Here is a 20671-nt window from a genome sequence, read left to right on the forward strand (position 1 = left end):
TGAACTTTTTGTTGGTTCAGCTGATGGGTTTGTTATAGTCTTCATATGTATATGGTGTTTCCTTTTATGAGGAAAAGTATTAGAACTGATGTAGTATCAAGAATAACGAATGGGGAAGTATAAAGAATAGTGAACTGGGAATTATGTTATGCAGATTCTTGTCTCATACTTGTTATTAACTAGTTGTAACATTGGACAAAGCAGTTAATCTCTGTGAGCCTTAGCTTTTGTATAAACAAAATGAGAAGACTGGAGCAAATCTGTGTATTTCAGCTGGTAGGTAGCAACCAAGTAGTGTCATGAAATCAGTGTAGAAGGTTGTTGTAGTCAACATTTAAAGAAAGAAGAGGGAGGGGAAGGAAAAGAAACAAGGAAGAATAAACAAACGAACAATAAAGAACCAGTGCACTGTATGTAGTAAATATAAATGTTGCTTCATGAAACTCTTTGCTATGTATATGTATGTATGTACTGAGTTGTGATGCTAACTACATATCTTATAGTTGGTCTAGTCAAATGTTTGAAAATATCAGGAGTAGATAAACACTTGTTTTTTCTTTTTTTTTTTAATCTTTTTAAAAAATTTCTTTTAACATTTGTTTATTTTTGAGACAGAGAAATAGACAGAACATGAGTGGGGGAGGGGCAGAGAGAGAGGGACACACAGAATCCGAAGCAGGCTCTAGGCTCTGAGCTTTTACTACAGAGCCCCATGCGGGGCTTGAACTTATAAACTGCAAGATCATGACCTGAGCCGAAGTCGGACACTTAACTGACTGAGCTACCCAGGCGCCCCAACTCTTGTTTTTTCTGAATTCAAATGTATGCTGTTAGGCCAGTAGAATTCTAGACTCTTGAGGCACTCAATCTTAATTAGAGTTTTATAAGTCTTATATATGTTTCTAAAGTTACATACTTGTTAAAGAAAATATTGATTAATTTGAGTAGTTTTTCCTGAAGGCCTTAAAACACTTTATAAACCAAAATTTAGCCAAAGATTTTTTTCAAAGGTTTGTAGTCATTAACAAGTAGTATCTGCGCCATGTGCTTCACAGTGTGTTAAGTTCTGTGAGTAGTAATAAAACAGTATAAAGCTGAGAGCTATAGTTTGTGAGAAGACTTTAACAATTAGAGAACAAAATAGGAGAATGTATAAGTGGGCACTAAATTGTGTGTTAAGTCATCACTTGCCTAGTCAGGTGTTAAACAAAGACTGTCTTTTGCTATCCTAAATTAGTAAGGTAGGCAGCCTCACAGTGAAACCCAGAATAGTATTTAGACGAAAGGGACATTACAGCTTCTGGTATTTATTATTCTCTAGTCAGCGGGGTGTTAGAGTTGTGGGTGGAAGATAGAGCTCACTTTTCAGCTCCCTTGTTTTCCTTCTGTAAGTATGTTCTCCACAGAGAAACATGTTCTTGTAACAAAACATCCACTTAGTGATCAGGATCAAGGCAAAGCTGTAAACTTGTTTACGGGGAAAGATTTTTTTGCCAAAACAAATAGCTGTGTTGGTTGGGTTTTACTGATCACTTGAGCACAATCTTAGGACTTTAGGGGTTATATACAAGGATAGCAATTATTGCCTTGAATCCTTGTTTTCTGGGATTGTTTTCTATTGATGGGGTTTGTCATTGTCTTTAAGGATTTATCCTTACAAATACAAGTCTAAGATCTTTATAAATCCAATGCTCAAGGAGTTTTAAAGATGGTAAAATAGGGGTGGCTAATGTAGGAAAAGATCAGAAGGGAAAGTATTTTCAAAATCTGTGTTTCTTTTTAGGCTTTTATAGTTTATTGGGATATAAACCTAACAGAACTGTGTTTCACGTGCTGTGAACGATTAAAGAACAATAAAGTTTTGTTTGTTGCCTTGTTTTAACTGTCATGCATTTTGTTGAGGGGCAGCACTAAGGCAGTTGTGGGTTCAAAGCCTAGGCACACTACTTCCAAACAAAGTGACTGTATTCAGTTGACTTCAGTTCTGAGCCTTAGTTTCTTTTTATCTGTGAAGTGGTGGTGGTAGTAACTACATTGCAGGGTTTTATTTTTTTTATTTTTAAAAATTTTTTTAATGTTTTTATTTATTTTTGTTACATTGCAGGGTTTTAAACATGAGGGTGATTGATATAAAGCCTAAAAAAATACTAGCACATAACTGTGCCAGATGAGTTTGAGCTATGGATTAAATAGTCCAGTGTGCTTGCTAGAGACAGTGAGTCCTATTAAAGGAATTTTTTAAGACCCTCTTTATCCTTAATTCATTGTTATTATTGATGTCCTTAGAATTTTTAAAATCCTAATTCTACCTTATTGTAGCTTTTGGGTGTTCATTCTTTTTTAAGGTGGTTTCTTGGGAAGATAATAATTTCATTACTTTGTAACAATTAGTATGTTAAAATTAATTTTATTGCATACTTAATATTAGAGATCAGTAGGTTGAATGGCCTATGTACATAAATGGAAAAGTTCATTTCTTATTCCCTCCCTTACCCAGGTCAATTGTTGGAATGACTATGTATAATCAAGCCACACAGGAAATTGCAAAACCATCAGAGCTTCTAACAAGTGTAAGAGCATACATGACTGTACTACAGTCGATAGAAAACTATGTGCAAATTGATATTACAAGAGTGTTTAATAATGTTCTTCTTCAGCAAACACAACATTTAGACAGTCATGGAGAACCAACCATTACAAGTCTATACACAAATTGGTAAGGAGCACATTTAGAAATTTAGATTGATACAAAGTTTCTTTGTGGTGAAATGCTTAGGAAAGTTATTTTTTTTATCAGTAAGTGCTCATTTGTGTCATCAGTCATCTTAATGCAGGAATGTATACCATAATTTGAATAATACCATAAACTTTGAATTAATTTCTCCTGGTTATAAATTTACTTTTTCTTCCTAGGTATTTGGAAACTTTGTTAAGACAAGTCAGCAATGGTCATATAGCTTATTTCCCTGCAATGAAAGCATTTGTGAACTTACCTACAGAAAATGAATTAACATTCAATGCAGAGGAATATTCTGACATATCAGGTGAATAAAACCTATGACATGTTTAATGGAGTGAAGAAACCTTGATTCTTTTGGCTTTTCATTGTTAAAACTATTTTCATTCAGTTACGTTCATTCAGTGCATAATCATACATTATATCTTAGACTTACCTTTGCATTTGTGTTCCTTTTGATTCTAGAGACTAGAGATTTTTGCATTAATAATTTGCTTCTATGATGGAACATTCCAAAATGTTAATATTCATTTTCTTAAAGTATTTGCTCTTTCAGAGTGTAAAATTAATTACATTTCCTTTCAGAAATGAGGTCGTTATCAGAACTACTAGGCCCATACGGTATGAAGTTCCTAAGTGAGAGCCTTATGTGGCATATCTCATCACAAGTTGCTGAACTTAAGGTAATACAGTCTTTATCAGTTTTAGCTTTGAAACATTGATTCCTGAAAAAACATTTCAAGAATATGAACAAGTCTATTTTGTTAATTACCTTAACCCAACATGAAAATTCTCATGTAAATGAAATTATAGAGCTACGATGGCCTTTCAATTGCATTGTCATTTAATACTCTCTCTTTTATGGATGAAAAAACTGAAAGCCTAGAGAGGTGAAATGACTTGCTAAGAGAGATTGAAAGTCAGATTTCTTGATGTTTGCTCAAGTCTTGATTCTATAGTACCATAATGCTTTTCTTTGAAGGACTGTTCAAAATTCCAGCCAAAGTCATTTGTTTAAATTTGTAGTTTGAATGTATTATTTCCCACAGTTTATGTTGCAAACATTATTAGGCTCACTGGGTTGTTGTTGGTTTTTTTTAAAGTAATCTCTATGCCACATGTGGGACTGGTTCAACAGACTCTGAGATCAAGATTTGCATGCTCTGCCAGCTGAGCCAGCCAGGTGCCCCTGGGCTCATTGTTTTTTTATTACTAAGTAATCTTTTAAATTATCTTACACCCTTTAAGGTAGATAAAAAATTTCTTTAGAATGCTTAACATTTTGTTAAGATGTAAAAGGGCTGAAGCAACAGCCTTTTAAATGACTTTTTTAAAGTCTTTTAGAAATATCCCAGCTCTAAGGTGATTTATATTGAATGAGTCTGTATATAACCATCTAGTTTTTGAAAGAATTTGAATTTGAACCACCAAAACTTTATAACTTAACAGAATACAAGAGGCATTTTTTAAATTGTGCCCTTTGTGAAATTTTTTGGTGATTACTTGCGCCTTGCATTTTTAATTTAAGAATATGGTAGGTAGCATTGATAAGTAGCTTGCATTTACATAGAGCACTGAGGTCTAAATGTGGTAATCCAATTTACTGAAAACTTAGCAGTTATATAGGATAAGTCAATTCCTGCAAGGTAAAAAATATTTTGCTGAATGAATAAAATATGTAAGTCTGTGACTAAAAGGAGACGTGGTATTACCCAGTGGTTAAGAACTCAAGCTTTTAAGACCTGAATTTCAGTCCTCTCACTTATGAGCTTTGACTTTGAGCAAAGTTTAAACTCACTAAGCTTTTACTTTGAAAGAGTTATATGATACATATCAAATGCTTAGCTACTGAGCATAGTTCTTCATCCACAATAAGCACTGAGTAATTATTACTTGGTATTTTTCATGTTCATTATCCTCTAAGAACGTTCTGCAATTCTTTTATAAAAGTCAACTTTTATATGTGGGTTTTAAATACACACACTGTATACTTTATATAGTTTTAAATGCTAAACCTTGCAATGACAGTTTTAGTTCTTCACAAGTAATATCGTTCTTGTTTATTAGATTCGTTCCCCTGTAAATACATCATCTCCTTTCTATTCTGTTATTTTTTAGGTAACAGATTTCTCATCTTCAGTTCACTTTCTTGTATTCTTTTCAGTATGAGATAATAGAAGAATTATGGCAAGATATTCTTTTCCTTGAATTCAAGAAAATTTCACTTTTGCCAGCTATTTTTTATTTCAGACTAAATAATAGGTACTTCTGGAATTATTAAGTATTTTGGGTGCTTCTTTGCTATTTAATGTGGTGGATAGAATATTGTCATGTAGTGGTACAGATTGGCTTATTTAGGTCTCTGCGTCTGTATTTATGAGAGTTCAAGGGGATTTGATGTCCTTAACAGTACTGGAAGGCCCCTATAGGAACTGGCCTTTTTGCTTTTCTTACCTTCTTAACTCTTCCAGCCTGGTTGGCCTGCTTGTTGTTACCTCAAAATACTTTTCACTGAAGTATTGTCTTCTCATAATATTTGTGTATTTTTCAAATGTTGCCTTCTCAGAATATCCTTTCTTGACCACACTTTTAAAAACAGCAAGCATCACTTTTTATTCTTTTTATTCACCTTTTTGTGTATCATATTGTGACCTTTCATGTCATGTATTTATGTCACTGTCACAAGAATAAAAACTTAGGGGGCGCCTGGGTGGCTCAGTCGGTTGGGCGTCCGACTTCGGCTCAGGTCACGATCTCGCGGTCAGTGAGTTTGAGCCCCGCATCGGGCTCTGGGCTGATGGCTCAGAGCCTGGAGCCTGTTTCAGATTCTGTGTCTCCCTCTCTCTCTGCCCCTCCCCCGTTCATGCTCTGTCTCTCTCTGTCTCAAAAATAAATAAACGTTAAAAAAAAAAAAGAATAAAAACTTAGTTATAAACCCTCTTAAAACTTTGCTAAATCAGTGTCCACACATAGAAGGTACTTGCTAAGTATCTGTTGGATGCAAAAATAAAAATAGGTAGCTGTTTTCACCCTTTGCTTTGTTCCAGGACTTTTCTAAGCTCCTTACATAAAACTGGTGGTATTACCCCTATTTTACAAATTAAAAAAGTAAGATCAAGAACTACCAAGTACCTTCTCTGGGCTCACATGCTTGAAAATCGTGAAACTAAACTTTGAACTTTGAACCTACATAGTCAGTCTAGCCCTAGACCTTATACTAGTCCTGTGCTATGCTGTTTTTAGAAATGAAAGAGATCTAAGCAGTCCTCTAACCCACACTTATCTAATGCAGGAAGGTACACTACATTTCTCTAGGAGGATGATCTGGTGTTTTTGAAAATGAGGCAGTCTCTTCAGTTACTGCATATCTCTAGTTATGTTGAGTAAATATCTGAGTAGTGATTTTTTGATGTGTCTTCATTCTTTTTTTTTTTTTTATGCTTATTTATTTTTGAGAGAGGAAAAGAGCAGGGGAGGGGCAGAGAGGGAGGGAGGGAGGGAGGGGGAGAGAGAGAGAGAGAGAGAGAGAGAGAGAGAGAGAGAGAGAATGAATGAATGAATATGAATCCCAAGCAGGCTCTATGCTGCCAGCACAGAGCCTGACACGGGGCTCAAACCCATGAACCATAAGATATGACCTGAGCCAAAATCAAGAGTGGGACAGTCCACCAACTGAGCCACTCAGGCACCCCTGATTGGTCTTCATTCTAATGTCAAGAGGCAGAGATTGCGTTTAACAAGATCACCCTTCACATATTTAAAAACTTTAGTAGTGTATTGCCTTTCTCTTCGCCATGTGAAATATATTCATGTTTAATCTCTCTGTCTTTTATACAAATTCTATCTTAATTGTTTGTGTCATTCTTAGAAAATAGTGCCTTGAACTGAGAATAAACTTCAGCTAGAGATCTGATTAGTAAAGGTACACTTATCCATTGTGGACACTACACTTACTAGTACAATTTAAGATTGCTTTGACACATTTGGTACCTATAACATAATATTTTCATGTTAACTTACAATCATAAATTTTCTTTTTTTCATATGTTGACCTTGAACCATGGCTCTCCACATCCTTGATTTTGTATTTTTTTCTTTAGAGTTAAGTGTTGCTTTATTGTTTGTCTTTTAAAAATTTATCTTGTTAGATACTATTATTTCTATATCTTTTTTTAAAATGTTTATTTATTTTGAGAGAGAGAACATGTGTGCAAGCAGGGGAGGAGCAGAAAGATAGGGGGAGAGCCTCTGTGTACTGTCAGCACAGAGCCCCTATGAGGGGATTGATCTCACGAACCATAATATCATGACCTGAGCCAAGATCAAGAGTCAGAGGCTTATCTGACTCAGCCACCCAGGTGCCCCCAGATCTTTTTTGAGTGCAGATTTTGTCATAATCTTTTACTAATACTTTATTTATGAACTTAACTCTCTTAGCTCTGTCCTTACGTATTAATATTGTCAAGTACATCCTGTATTCTTAAAAAAGAAATGAGAGGAGCTTATGTTTTAACATTTCTGTTGTATTCTGGGTGACTATTTCTTTTCTTGAATATTATTAAAATTTAAAGTTTTGATGAGAGTGTAAATAGTGTTGATTTTTTTTTAATGCTATTGAATTTTCTGACTCAAGAGTGTTGTTTCTTGGCTGACTTCTCATTTAAATATTTGACAATATTCAGCTTAAGTCACAAACCTAGACAAAAGGAACTTTTTGTGTAAGAACTAAGGTTGATAATAATTGAGAAGCATGAGTGTGAATTAGCTTGGGTTTCTCATTAAATACTATACGGTCCAAAACAAAGATAGTTTAGGATACTAACCATTGTATTTCTAAAACTTTTGATTTTAACATTTTATTTTTGTGATTTTAAGTTTTTATTTAAATTCCAGTTAACATACAGTGTAATACTAGTTCAGGTATACAATTTAGTGATTCAACACTTAACATACAACACCCTGTGCTCATCACAAGTGCACTCATTAATGCCCATTACCCATTTAACCCTATCCTCCCACCCACCTCCCCTCTGATAACCATCAGTTTGTTCTCTGTAGTTAAGAGTCTGTTTCTTTCTTTGTCTCTCTCTTTTTTTCCCCGTCCCCATTTGTTTTGTGTCTTAAATTCTACATATAAGTGAAATCATATGGTATTTGTCTTTCTCTCACTGACATATTTCACTTAACATAATACTCTCTAGTTCCATCCATATTGTTGCATATGGCAAGATTTCATTCTTTTTTATGGTTGACTAATATTCCGTGTGTGTGTGTGTGTGTGTGTGTGTGTATCCATTCATCAGTCGATGGATGTTTGGGCTGTTTCCATAATTTCACTATTGTAGAAAATGCTGCTGTAAGCTTTGGGGTGCATGTATCCCTTTAAATTAGTATTTTTGTATTCTTTGGGTAAATGCTTAGTAGTGTGATTGCTGGATTGTAGGTATTTCTATTTTTAGGTAGCTTCTATTTTTGAGGAACCTCCATAGTGTTTTACACAGTGGCTGCACTAGTTTACCTTCCCACAAACAGTGCAAGAGGGTTCCTTTTTCTTCACATCCTCACCAACACCTGTTGTTTCCTGTGTTTTTGATTTTAGCCATTCGGACAGGTATACAGTGATATCTGATTGTAGTTTTGGTTTGCATTTCCCTGATGATAAGTGATGATGAGCATCTTTTCATGTGTCTGTTGCCCATCTGTGTGTGTTCTTTGGAAAAATGTTCTTCACATTTTTAATTGGATTATTTGTTTTTTGGGTGTTGAGTTTTGTAAGTTCTATATATTTTAGATACTAACTCTTTATAGGATGTGTCATTTGCAGATATCTTCTCTCACTCAGTAGGTTGCCGTTTAATTTTGTTGATTGTTTCTTTTGTGGCGCAGAAGCTTTTTCTTTTGATGTAGTCCCAGTAATTTATGTTTGCTTTTGTTTCCCTTGCCTCAGGAGGCATATCTAGAAAACAATTGCTACAGCCGATGACAAAGAGGTTATTGTCTGTGTTCTTCTGTAGGATTTTAATGGTTTCATGTCTCATATTTATGTCTTTAATGCATTTTTTTTTAACGTTTATTTTTGAAGGAGAGAGAGAGAGAGAGAGAGAGAGAGAGAGTGGGGGAGGGGCAGAGAGTGAGGGAGACACAGAATCCGAAGCAGGCTCTGGGCTCCAGGCTCTGAGCCATCAGCACAGAGCCTGATGTGGGGCTTGAACCCACGAACTGTGAGATCGTGACCTGGGCCGAAGTCGGACACTCAACCAACTGAGCCACCCAGGCGCCCCTGTAATCTATTTTGAATTTAGTTTAGGGTATGGTGTAAGAAATTAGTCCAGTTTCTTTTGTGTGTTGCTATCCAGTTTTCCCAACACCATTTGTTGAAGAGACTGTCTTTTTCCCATTGGATATTCTTTCCTACTTTTTTAAGATTAATCGACCATATAGTTGTGGGTTAATTTATGGGTTTTCTATTCTTTTTCTTTGATCTTTGTGTCTATTTTTGTGCCAATACCTACTGTTTTGGCCACAGCTCTATGATATAACTTGAAGTCTGGAGTTGTGATGCCTTAGCTTTGCTTTTCTTTTTCAAGGTTGCTTTGGCTATTTGGGGTCTTTTGGGGTTCCATACAAATTTTAGGATTGTTTGTTCTAGCTCTGAAATGCTGGTATATTTTGATAGGGATTGTGTTAAATGTGTAGATTGCTTTGGGTAATATAGACATTTTAACTATTTGTTCATGAGCATGGAATGTCTTTCTGTTTCTTTGTGTCGTCTTCAGTTTCTTTCATCAGTGTTTTATAGTTTTTGGAGTACAGCTCTTTCACCTCTTTGGTTAGGTTTATTCCTAGGTATCTTACTGTTTTTGGTGCAATTGTAAATGCCATTGATTCATTAATTCCTCTTTCTGTTGCTTCATTATTGGTGTATAGAAATGCAACAGATTTCTGTACTTTGATTTTGTATCCTGTCAGTTTACTGAATTTGTGTATCGGTTCTAGCATTTTTTCTGTGCAGTCTTTTGGGTTTTCTATATAGAGTATCATATTGTCTGCAAATAGTGAAGGTGTTGCTTCTTCCTTGCTCATTTGGATGCCTTTTATTCCTTTTTGTTGTCTGATTGTTATGGCTCAGACCTACAGTACTATGTTAATTAACAGTGGTAGGAGTAGACATTCTTATCTTGCACCTGACTGCAGAGGAAAAGCTCTCAGTTTTTCCCCATTGAGGATAACATTAGCTGTGGGGTTTTTGTATATGGTCTTTATTGTGTTGAGATATATTCCCTCTATCCCTACTTTACTGAGGGTTTTTGTTATGAATGGTGGATGTGGTACTTTGTCAAATGCTTTTTCTGCATCTATTGAAAGGATCATATAGTTCTTACCCTTTCTTTTATTAATGTGGTGTATCACATTCATTTATGAATATTGAACCACGCTTGTAACCCAGGAGTAAATCCCACGTGATCACGGTGAATGATTCTTTTAATGTATTGTTGGATTCTGTTTGCTAGTATTTTATTGAGAATTTTTATGTCCATTTTCATTAGGGATGTTAGCCTGTAGTTTTCTTTTTTAGTGGAATCTTTATCTGGTTTTGGTATCAGAGTAATGCTGGCCTTACAGAATGCATTTGGAAGTTTTCCTTCCTTGTCTGTTTTTTGGAATAGTTTGAGAAGAATAGGTGTTAACTCTTCCTTAAATGTTTGGTAGAATTTGCCTGTGAAGCCGTCTGTCCCTGGACTTTATTTTGTGGGAGTTGTTTTTTTTTTTTTTTTTTTTTTTTTTATTGTTGGTGCAGTTTCTTTTCAGGTTTTCTATTTTTTCCTGTTTCAGTTTTGGTAGTTTATATGTTTTTAGGCATTTATCCATTTCTTCCAGGTTGTCCAATTTGTAGGCATATAGTCTTTCCTTGATTTTAGCATTTTAGAAATCTTCTATGTGAGTTCTCTTACTTGGCCTGACTTTTTATTTATCTTCATAAAAACTTGTATATTTTATTAATGATAGGAGGTTGTATTTGTAGGAAGACTTTTTAACAATCACATGATTATGTTTTGCTATTTAGGGACTTCCTATTTTTACCTTTTTACTTCTCAAGTTTAAATCCTGATTTGATTAACTAGTTTTCAAAAGACTCCTTCAGATGGTCAACCATAAATATGAAAGGTTTACATTTCTAGCATTGTGCCTTTACCATTGAAATTTCTTCAAAACAAAGCTAGTTCTGGGGCACCTGGGTGGCTCAGTTGGTTAAGCGTCCGACTTCAGTTCAGGTCATGATCTCACAGTTTGTGAGTATGAGCCCTGCATCAGCCTCTGTGCTGACAGCTCAGAGCCTGGAGCCTGCTTTGGATTCCGTGTCTCAATTCTCTCTCTGCCCCTACCCCACTTGTGCTCTGTCTCTGTCTCTCAAAAAAAAAAATAAATAATAACAACAACAACAACAACAAAGCTAGTCCTAATGATTCAGTTTTCTGGAATTGCACAGTACTTTACAATGATTTTCTAAGAGATCCCTTTTAACAAAGATACATACATAGTCCAAATTTATCGGATTTCAGCTACTTGTGTACTATTAAGAACTAGAGAAGGTGTTATTTATGACTTTTTATTTCTGGCCTCTGTGTACTGAGGCATACTTCCATGTGTATTCTTGTATTTTATTACATAAGAAATCTTATGATCATAATATAATGATGTTTCATATAGACAAGTTCAGTGTGTTGTATATTATTCTCTCACATTGAGATCCATCTCCAAAAGTAGTCAGTCTGCCAGTGGTGATTATAATTGTTTTGCATTTTTTAGTGTCCTATAAAGTTACTGCCCTTAGAATGACCTAATTTATGAAATTACAAGAAGAAATAACATTTAGTGTTTTGCTTCAAGTATTGGTAGGCTAGGTTATTTAGACCATTTTTTTTTCCTCCAAAAGACAACTTAAAAAGTTGGAGAGCTATATAAAGAAAGATTCTTCTTTCAAAGAAGCTAAAAAAAAAGGTAGGTAGTTTAAAATCGAGGAGAAAGTGGGAAGTCAGAGACAAGCCTAGCACTGGAAGCCACTTTTGACCTGAAGACATTTGCTAATCAAGAAGCAGCATTTGTAAGATTAAGACACAGTTTTTGTGGTCTTGTGGAGCAAGGGGGTCTGTAATAAAACCCAAAGCCTACCTGCAATGGAGAGTGGGAAATCTGCTTAAATTCCCCTCCACTCTCTTTATACAGATACCTCAAAGGGTTATTATATAAGCCTTCCACTGCTAGGCTTATGTCTCTGAGTTCCCACTTTCTCTTTGATTTTAGCTTACTTATCTTTTTAGCTTCTTTGAAAGAAGACTCTTTCTTTATATAGCTCTCCAACTTTTTAAGTTGTCTTTTGGAGAAAAGATGGTCTAAATTAGCCTACCAAGGGCAGTTGTGAACTGGATATGATCTGCCCCTCCCAGGTTCTCCAGCCCTTTTGGTGTTACTCTCTTTGTTCAAGGAATATAGAGTCTTAAATATGGATTAAGATGGTCCTGGATGAGTTGTGCCCCAAAGTACTTGGCAGAAGATAACAAATATTCTTTGGAGAAAAGTTTCAAGTGATTCTTACAAACTGTTTTTCAAAAACCGTAACCTCTAGCTGGAGAGTGGAAGTCTGTTGGAGATCATTGGAGGGTGGAATAGGAGATTCAGTACTCTAGTTGGCTGTCTCAGGTCATTTTCTCTCCTGCTACACCCTCCACCCCCACCACCAACTTTTGCTCCTGAATTTAGAGTTGTCCTTGTTGGCATCACTTCTTAAGATGGTGAGAGGTTGGATGTGCAACAGTCCCCTATACAGACATGTAATAACCCTCTTGTTTAGGTTTAAGTCTTTCTATGTCACTGCCTACAACTTCTGAGCCCTGCTTGGGTCCTAAAAAGCATGCATCAACTTGCCTTCTATACTATGTCTTGAGGACCCTTTTATTTCAAAGAGTAAATTTGTCAGTGAAAAAAAGGAGAGCTGCTTTGTATTTAATGGTCGTGAATAAATTGTATGTCAGACATAGTCAGCACTGTGCATGCATATTCATGGTAAAATATGTTCATTGCTCTCTGAAGAAGAAAACAGCCAGTCTTCTTTCCTATTAAAATTCTTGGAGTGTTTCATTTGGTGGTGTGCCCATTGAGTCAATATCTCCTTCTAATCCTGCCAAAAGAATCGTTTTTGGCATTTTACAGATCAGTTCCTCCAGTTCTTCATGGAAGACTTTTTTTTTTTTTTCAAATGAAGTAGGAAATTTAAATATGTATTGTGCCAAGAATTTAACACTTTCTTATTAACTGAAAACCGAGTTTATTTTTAGTACTCTTGATATGTTTCATTTGATTTGTATTCACTGATGTTACTTCCAGCTTGTAGCCCATTTGCCAATGATATCAATCAATGGCTTTAAGTGTGTAGAGAGCTCTCTTTCAGGATGCAATTGAGGGAGAAAAGAAAAACATTTAAAAATGTATAAACTTTTTAAGTAGAGACATCATTAAATTTTTTTTTTTTTTTTTTTTTGGAATAATGTGCAAACCACCTTGGGGTAATGGTTCTTAAAGTATGGTGCTTGTAGCAGCAGCAGCATTACCTTGGAACTTGTTAACAATGCACAGTTGTTTTTTTTTTTTAAGTTTTATTTATGTAAGCTCCATACCCAACATGGGGCTTGAACCTCAACCCTAAGATCAAGAGTCGCACTCTCCTCCAACTGAGCCAGTCAAAATCTGTTGTGGGACTAAGACCCAGCAATGTATATTTTAATTAATAAGTCCTCTAGATTGTTCTGATACATACAAAAAATTGGGAACCGTTTCTTTAGGGATTGAGATCATGGCTTTTTAAATCAGACATACCTGAATTTAGATTGCATAATCCACTGTTTAGTATCGCTCTAACTTTGGACAGATTATTTAATTTCTCCAAGCCTTAGTTTCTTCAGTTGAAATTAGAATGTCACCTCTCATGTGGATAGGTAAATGGGGTTATTTGTAAATTGCCGGGTACAGGAGCTTAAAAGTGATTACAGTGTCTTTACTATTAAACATATACTACTGTCTCTCCTCTTTCTGCCCTTCTCCCCCGCCCCCCACGCGCTTGCACTCTTTCTCTCTAAATAAACTTAAAAAACCATATACCGTAATTTATTGATTCTAAAACACAGTTACTCCATATTAGTATTTCTGAAATTATAGATGTCTTAAAGTTGTATGTTAGAAACACTGTGTCAATTTAATTAGTGAAGGTTGTTTGTTTGTTTTTTTTCCCTTAATGGCCCATAAGATAATGGTGCACTTAAAATTCAGTGGTGTATGATTCAGTGATATGTGGTATTATGTTCAGAGTGCAGGAAGACTTTCAGGGTTGAGCATATACTTTGAGTGTGTATTGATTGAACCAAGTTTGAGCATGGAACAGGTATTGGATTAGCCCCAGAAAGAGTAGGCATTTTCATCAGAGATTGTAGAAGTTGAGTTTAGCAAACAAATATGACTACAGGTGGGAACATAAAGAGAAATAATCTGAAGTACAGGAATACCTCGTTTTATTGCACTTTGCAGTTACTGCAATTTTCCAAGTTGTAGGTTTGTGGCCAACCTTGTGTCAAATATATTGGCATCATTTTTCCAACAGCATTTGCTCATGTTTGTATCACATTTTGGTAATTCTCCCAATATTTCAAGCTTTTTCATTATTACTCTATTTGTTAAAATGATTTGTGATTACAACTCACTGAAGGCTCAGATGATGGTTAGCATTTTTAGTAATAAAATATTTTTTAATGTTTATTTTTAAGAGACAGTGTGTGAGTGGGGGAGGGGAAGAGAGAGAGGGAGACACAGAATCTGAACCAGTCTCCAGGCTCTGAGCTGTCAGCCAGAGCCTGACATAGGGCTTAAACCCACAAACCGTGAGATCATGACCTGAGCCGAAGTTCGATGCTCAACCAACTGAGCCATCCTAACAATAAAGTATTTTTTAATTAAAGTATGGACATTGTTTTTTTAGATATAATGCTGTTGCACACTTTAAAGACTACAGTGTAGTGTCAACATAACTTTTTGTATCCACTGGGACGCCAAAAAGTTATTTGACTTGCTTCATTGTGGTATTTGCTTAATTATAGTGGTCCAGAACCAAATCTGCAATATCTCCTAGGTATGCCTGTGATATCAAGTAACGTAAACAAAATTCATACTAGTATAGGAAAAATGATTTTTATAAACATTCTGTATAGGTTTTCATATTCCCCTTGAATCAGTTATCATCAGCCTTTGACAAACCCTCATGGCACTTTAACAATACGCTTGCTGTTAAATCTTTGCAGCCAGGCCTGCTGAATTGAAATATCCAAGGATGAAGCTTGGATTTGTATGTACTTTGAAATATGCCCAGGCTTCATCCCTGGATATTTAAATATTACATCCAGACTTTCCACATACATAAAGCCATTATCTCTTACAGAATCCAATTGACTATATTTAATTATAATTTCTAAACTAAATTACTTTTCCAAAACACCTTTTAAGACAAACCTTTAAAGAGTTATACTTTCTTTAATAGCTGTCTGTACTCCCTTCCCTTATTTTTATCCCTCCATTCTCTTCTCTTCCTTTTTCTCAGTGGTCTCTGAAAGAAGGTAGAGAGTTTTAACACTTCCATTTTATAATTTGTGTGGGAAACCTTGGTCTATTAATAATCCCCATGAAGTGGTACATACCCCAGAAATTACTCTCCCTCTGATTGTATACATCTAGTGGTGAACTGTAGGCTGTCTTTGGCTGCCTTTAACTTTAGCAAGTTTTTTGTTTGTTGTTTTTTGGGTTTTTTTTTTTTTTAGTTGGAATTTATGCTCTCTATATCCACTTCAGTGTCTGTTTTTTATTATTGATGCTGTTCTGTGCCTAAGCATTAGATAATCCTTTATCCTCCTGTTTATCTTTATTGCTTTTTCTTGAGCCATCCTCCCTTCTTGAATTTCAAACTGAATAAAAACATTAATCCTATATAAATAATTTTAAGATTCTTTTTTTAAACCAACAACAAAAGTATATAGCATAGAGCATCTGGATTTCATGAATTGTATTTCCTACTTGCTGGATTGTGATTTCAAACATGCTCTTGTCTCATTAATGCAAGGAGGTCTATGCCTAAGCTAGAATCTTTCTTATTTTTTTTTTTGTTTGTTTGTTTTAGAAACTTGTGGTAGAGAATGTTGATGTGCTAACACAAATGAGGACCAGCTTTGACAAACCAGATCAGATGGCTGCACTCTTTAAAAGATTATCATGTGAGTAACTCATGATACTTTCTGTAAGTATTAAGACCTTGAATTAAGCCTTTATTCAAACATAAATATAAGCACTCCTTAGCTTATGAAGAGAACCAGAAAATTCTTGCAGTCAGAGGATATTTTAAGTACATGACTTATGTATGTCACAGTTGGTTTTTTGGGTTTTTTTTTTACCATACTCTTAGTCCCATGATCAAATATTTAGCGAATATTATCGATTAGTTATAAACTCATTTAATACAAAGTAAGTCTATGTTAATTTAGACTAAAGGAGAATTAACTTTTGAGTTAACTTTCTAAAAATCAACTTTATTGTGGTGTAGTTTACATACAATGAAATCTGTGCATGTAAATGAGCAGTTTGATGGATTTTGACAAATGTATACATCTAAGTAACCTTTACCACAGTCAAGACACAGAGCACTTCCATCACCTCAGAAAGTTCCCTCTCCCTTTGTAGTCAGTTTCTCACCATCCCCAAACCCAGACAAAAACTAATTTGATTTCTATCACTGTAGATTAAATTTGCCTGTTCTAGAACTCCATATAAATGGAATCACACTGCATATACTGTTGTGTCTGCCTTTTTTCATTCAATATGTTTTTGAGATTTACCCAGCTCTATTAAGTGAATCAGTAATCTGTTTCTTTTTATTGCTAACTAGTATTCATTGCATGAAAACCTGAGCCCTACAACTGAAAAAAAATTTGTTTTTAATGTCTTCTTGACATTGATTTTTTGTGGGACGTATGTTGTGAAACAACAGTGAATCTTAAATATATATTAAAGTATATTTAGACAGGTAACTTTTAGATCCACTTGAATTTATTTTCATTTGCTTTGTACTTGAACTTATAATTAAAAATTATTCTAAAGTCATACTTTATGATTCATTTAAAAGCCTTTCGGGGTGCCTGGGTTGGCTCTGTCAATTAAATGTTCAACTCTTGTTCTCAGCTCAGGTCATAATCTCATGGTTTGTGACTTTGAACCCTGTATCCGGCTCTGTGCTGACAGTGCAGAGCCTGCTTGGGATTCTCTGTCTTTCCCTCCCTCTCTCTCTGCCCCTCCCTGCTTGCTCGCTTTCTCTCAAAATAAATAAATAAGCTTGAAAAAATAAAGGCCATTCCAACAGTAGAAAATTAATCAAATACCAAATAAAATATTCTTTGTATTTGAGAAAACCAGAGTTTATTCTCCCAAATAAAAAATCGTCCTGAGGAAAATTAAAGCCATGCATGTATTTTACATAATATTTCTCCTTTGATAATTTTATTTACTTTTTAAACTTTTTAAAAATGTTTGTTTTTGAGAGAGAGAGAGCACAGACAAGCAGGGGAGGGGCAGAGAGAGAGACACACAGAATCCAAAGCAGGCTCCAGGCTCTGAGCTGTCAGCATAAGAGTCCAACACAGGGCTCAGAGCTGAATTCCGATGTTCAACTGATTGAGTCACCCAAGTGCCCCAATAATCTTCTTTAATTTTATTTATTAATTTAATTTATTTTATTTAATTTTTTAATTTTTATTTTTGAGAGAGAGACAGAGTATGAGTGGGGTAGGGGCAGAGAGAGAGAGAGAGAGAGAGAGAGAGAGAGAGAGAGAGAGAGAGACAGAATCCAAAGCAGGCTCCAGGCTCTGAGCTTATTATTAGCACAGAGCCTGATGCAGGGCTCAGCCTCAGCACACTGCGAGATCACGACCTGAGCCAAAGTCGGACACTTAACCAACTGAGCTACCCAGGCACCCCCTGATAATCTTTTGAATGTTAGGCAGCTATATAAAACTTTATAAAAGTGTAAAATGATTTAGAGAATTACTTTATTAGGCTGTCTTCAAAAATGCTTAAAAAAATGCAAGCTTATTTAATAAAAATTAGTATAAAATTAAACTATATGATATGTTGCCTTGTAGAGCAGGTCAGTTGTTGCCAGAACTGGGAAAAGCAAACAAGGAAGTTTTTTGGGGTGATGAAACTGTTACCACAGTGGCGAGGTGGTTACACAAATCTATACATTAAATTCTTTTTCCTAGAGCTATGTACCAAAAGAAGGAAAGAAGGTCAGGTTTACTGTATGGTACTTAAAAAATGAAATTAAAAAGCTAAAAATGAAAGTACTGAGTTGGTAGTATTAGAGGGAGGTAGAGTGTGAATAAATATTTAGTAGGAAATTATTTTTAAATCTCTACCTGATCTTTTCTGTTCATTGTTTTACTATGTACTTACATTTTCTAGTCTTGTTTTCTTTATTCTTAATTATTTATTGCGTGTTTCTCCCGTTTTTTAATAGTAGATCGCCCAACCAGCCTAACTACTTAACTTTTTACTAGTAAATAATGTTTTGACAATATCATCTGGTTAGAAGCATTTAATCCACTCCAATGTTCAGTGCCTGTTTACTGTTAACTTTAACTCTCTTGTTTGTAGAATCGAAACAAAATGAAATTTGTTAAAACTCCAAACAGTTTGCAGATTTTCAAAGTAAAATTCATAATCCTTTATGTAGATTTTATTTACTTGAATTTTTGTATATGGTAGTGGTGATTCATGACTTAACGGAATTGGCCAAAATCTAAATTGCTGAGTCTTAATGACCCATGTATGTCAAATTTGCCTTTAAATAGAATTTATTAAATCTTTTTGAGGATTTGAAAAAAGAAAAGATCTTCTTGCGAATGGCTTATTTAGTGGAGTAGAGAAAGCTCTTCTTTCAGTTGAACTATTTTCCAAAATTCTTTTGTCTTAGATCCCTCTCTTTGTGCTTCCTTTACCCTATATCCAGAAGTTGATGTACTTTTGTAGCAGTTTGACTTTCATAGCTGACAACCACATTCTTTTAATACCTTTAAAAAGCAGTATAATTTATTAAAAGTAAATTTGAATTGGGAGGTAATCTGAAATTAATCTTCAGTTTTAGGACTTTCTAGCTATGTGACTTGAGCAAATTTAATAATGTCTCTCTGTTTTCTCACAGTGTGTCTCATGGGGCTAGGTTAATCACTTTATTGACTTTCTTATTATAAATCTTATATTTTCTAATTTTGCCCTGACTTTGCCACCATCTGCAAACCTACAAGTTGCCTCCAAAGACCTTTACTTTAGCAGTACTTTGAATGTTTTTATCACCTGAAATTGCTGTACTGGTAAAATCTTGAATTTGAAACTCTACTCTCAGATCATAGTCCTGTCTTATGGCTTTCCCACTCCTCACTCCTTTGCCCCTATTAAATTTTTTGTCCTGGCTTATTGAAACTTTGACCTCTCTCTATTTTCTAATCAGCCACTTCCTGGTTTTACTTCCTTATCCATTCTGGACTATAAAGTTTAGTGATTTTAATTGCATTCTCCTCTGTGCCGTCATACTCTGACTTTGCTACACTTATCATTGCAAGCAGTTTCCCTGATCCCAGAAAAACCTCCTGCCCCCTGGAAGCCAGATACTGCTTGTAAAATAGCACTTGTTATTGTTTTTTCTTAAGCTTGCCTCTTATTCATCCCTACCATTCTTCACGTTGCTAAATTTTACTAGCTTGAATTTGCTCTTTTGTCTTCCAAATTTTCTGTTTACTCTTGTACATAATAATGTGGTTACTTTCCTGAAACCTTTCTGGAACAGGTCATTAGTGACTATCCATTTTCAAAATCTGGTCCTTTTTCTTATTCTACTTGATTTCTCTGTAGTATTACCTGTTTTGCTCTCCTTTTTATTGAAACTTCATTTTCTTCATTTGCCAGTACTTTTGTCTCTTACCTTTTGCAAGCCACCATTTTACAGTCCTATTGGGAAAATGTATCCAGTCTTATGTATCAGTGTTTCTTTAAATATTCATCTCTAGCCTTGATTCTCTCTCTGGAGCTCCAGGCATTTAATGCCAAGTGCTAGTTTGACAAGGGTGTGGTCCATGGACCGGAGTTTGTTAAGAATGTAAATTGTTGGGGTTCCACCCCAGACCTACTAAATCAATTTGCTGGGACCCAACAAGTGATTACACTGAAGTTTGAGAAACACGGTTAGATATCTACAGCTATATGACCCACAGGTACTTGGCAACATCTCTGGAATAGGAAGGATATTCCCCTCATGGGAGGTATAAGGGGGTGGGGAGAAAGCCTGATACACTTTTATTGCCATTTTATTACCTCCCATGCCATTCAGCCAGTGATTCTCACAGGGAAATTTGGGTATGCTCTCTGACTCTTCTTGTCATCACATTCCACATCCAGTAGCTGTATCTTCCAGATTAGAGTCTGCAAATTGGTGGGTCATGTTTGGCCCAAGGATAGAATTTGCTTGGCTCTATCCTGCATTAAATTAAAACAAAACAAAACACAGTCTCTTTGATCATTATTTTAAAAATGAAAGATTTTTGCATAAATATCCAAACTTCTGGCTTCCTTCCTGAACCCTAGGACATATTTCCCCACATGACAGTGATTGGCTGGAGCTAATAAGCAGTTGCCCCCTTTAGAATTTTTTTTCCTCCAGTTCCTTCCTCTCATTATTCTTTCCCCGTTCTACTTAACTATTTTATGTTACCTGCCATAGATTTGAGCTTTTAACTCCTTCAGACTCCACCTCTTAAATGTGATGCCTGAATCTATTCCTTTTATTCCCATGGTTCC

The 20671-nt window shown here is 35.3% G+C and overlaps 1 protein-coding gene across 5 annotated transcripts in view; it reads left to right on the plus strand.

Moving 5' to 3' along the window:
* The window catches only part of NCKAP1 (NCK associated protein 1), a 108810-nt gene that overhangs the window by 74900 nt on the left and 13239 nt on the right, over window positions 1–20671 (plus strand). For all 5 annotated transcript variants that reach the window (XM_019461387.2, XM_019461436.2, XM_019461406.2 and 2 more), the window contains 4 exons: window positions 2498–2716; window positions 2914–3044; window positions 3323–3420; window positions 15951–16044. In XM_019461387.2, coding sequence (XP_019316932.1) covers window positions 2498–2716; window positions 2914–3044; window positions 3323–3420; window positions 15951–16044 — 542 coding nt within the window. The remainder of the gene's footprint in view (window positions 1–2497; window positions 2717–2913; window positions 3045–3322; window positions 3421–15950; window positions 16045–20671) is intronic.

This window comes from Panthera pardus, unplaced genomic scaffold, assembly GCF_024362965.1.
Source record: "Panthera pardus isolate Hobbes unplaced genomic scaffold, ASM2436296v1 HiC_scaffold_10, whole genome shotgun sequence".
Taxonomy (NCBI): Eukaryota; Metazoa; Chordata; class Mammalia; order Carnivora; family Felidae; genus Panthera; species Panthera pardus.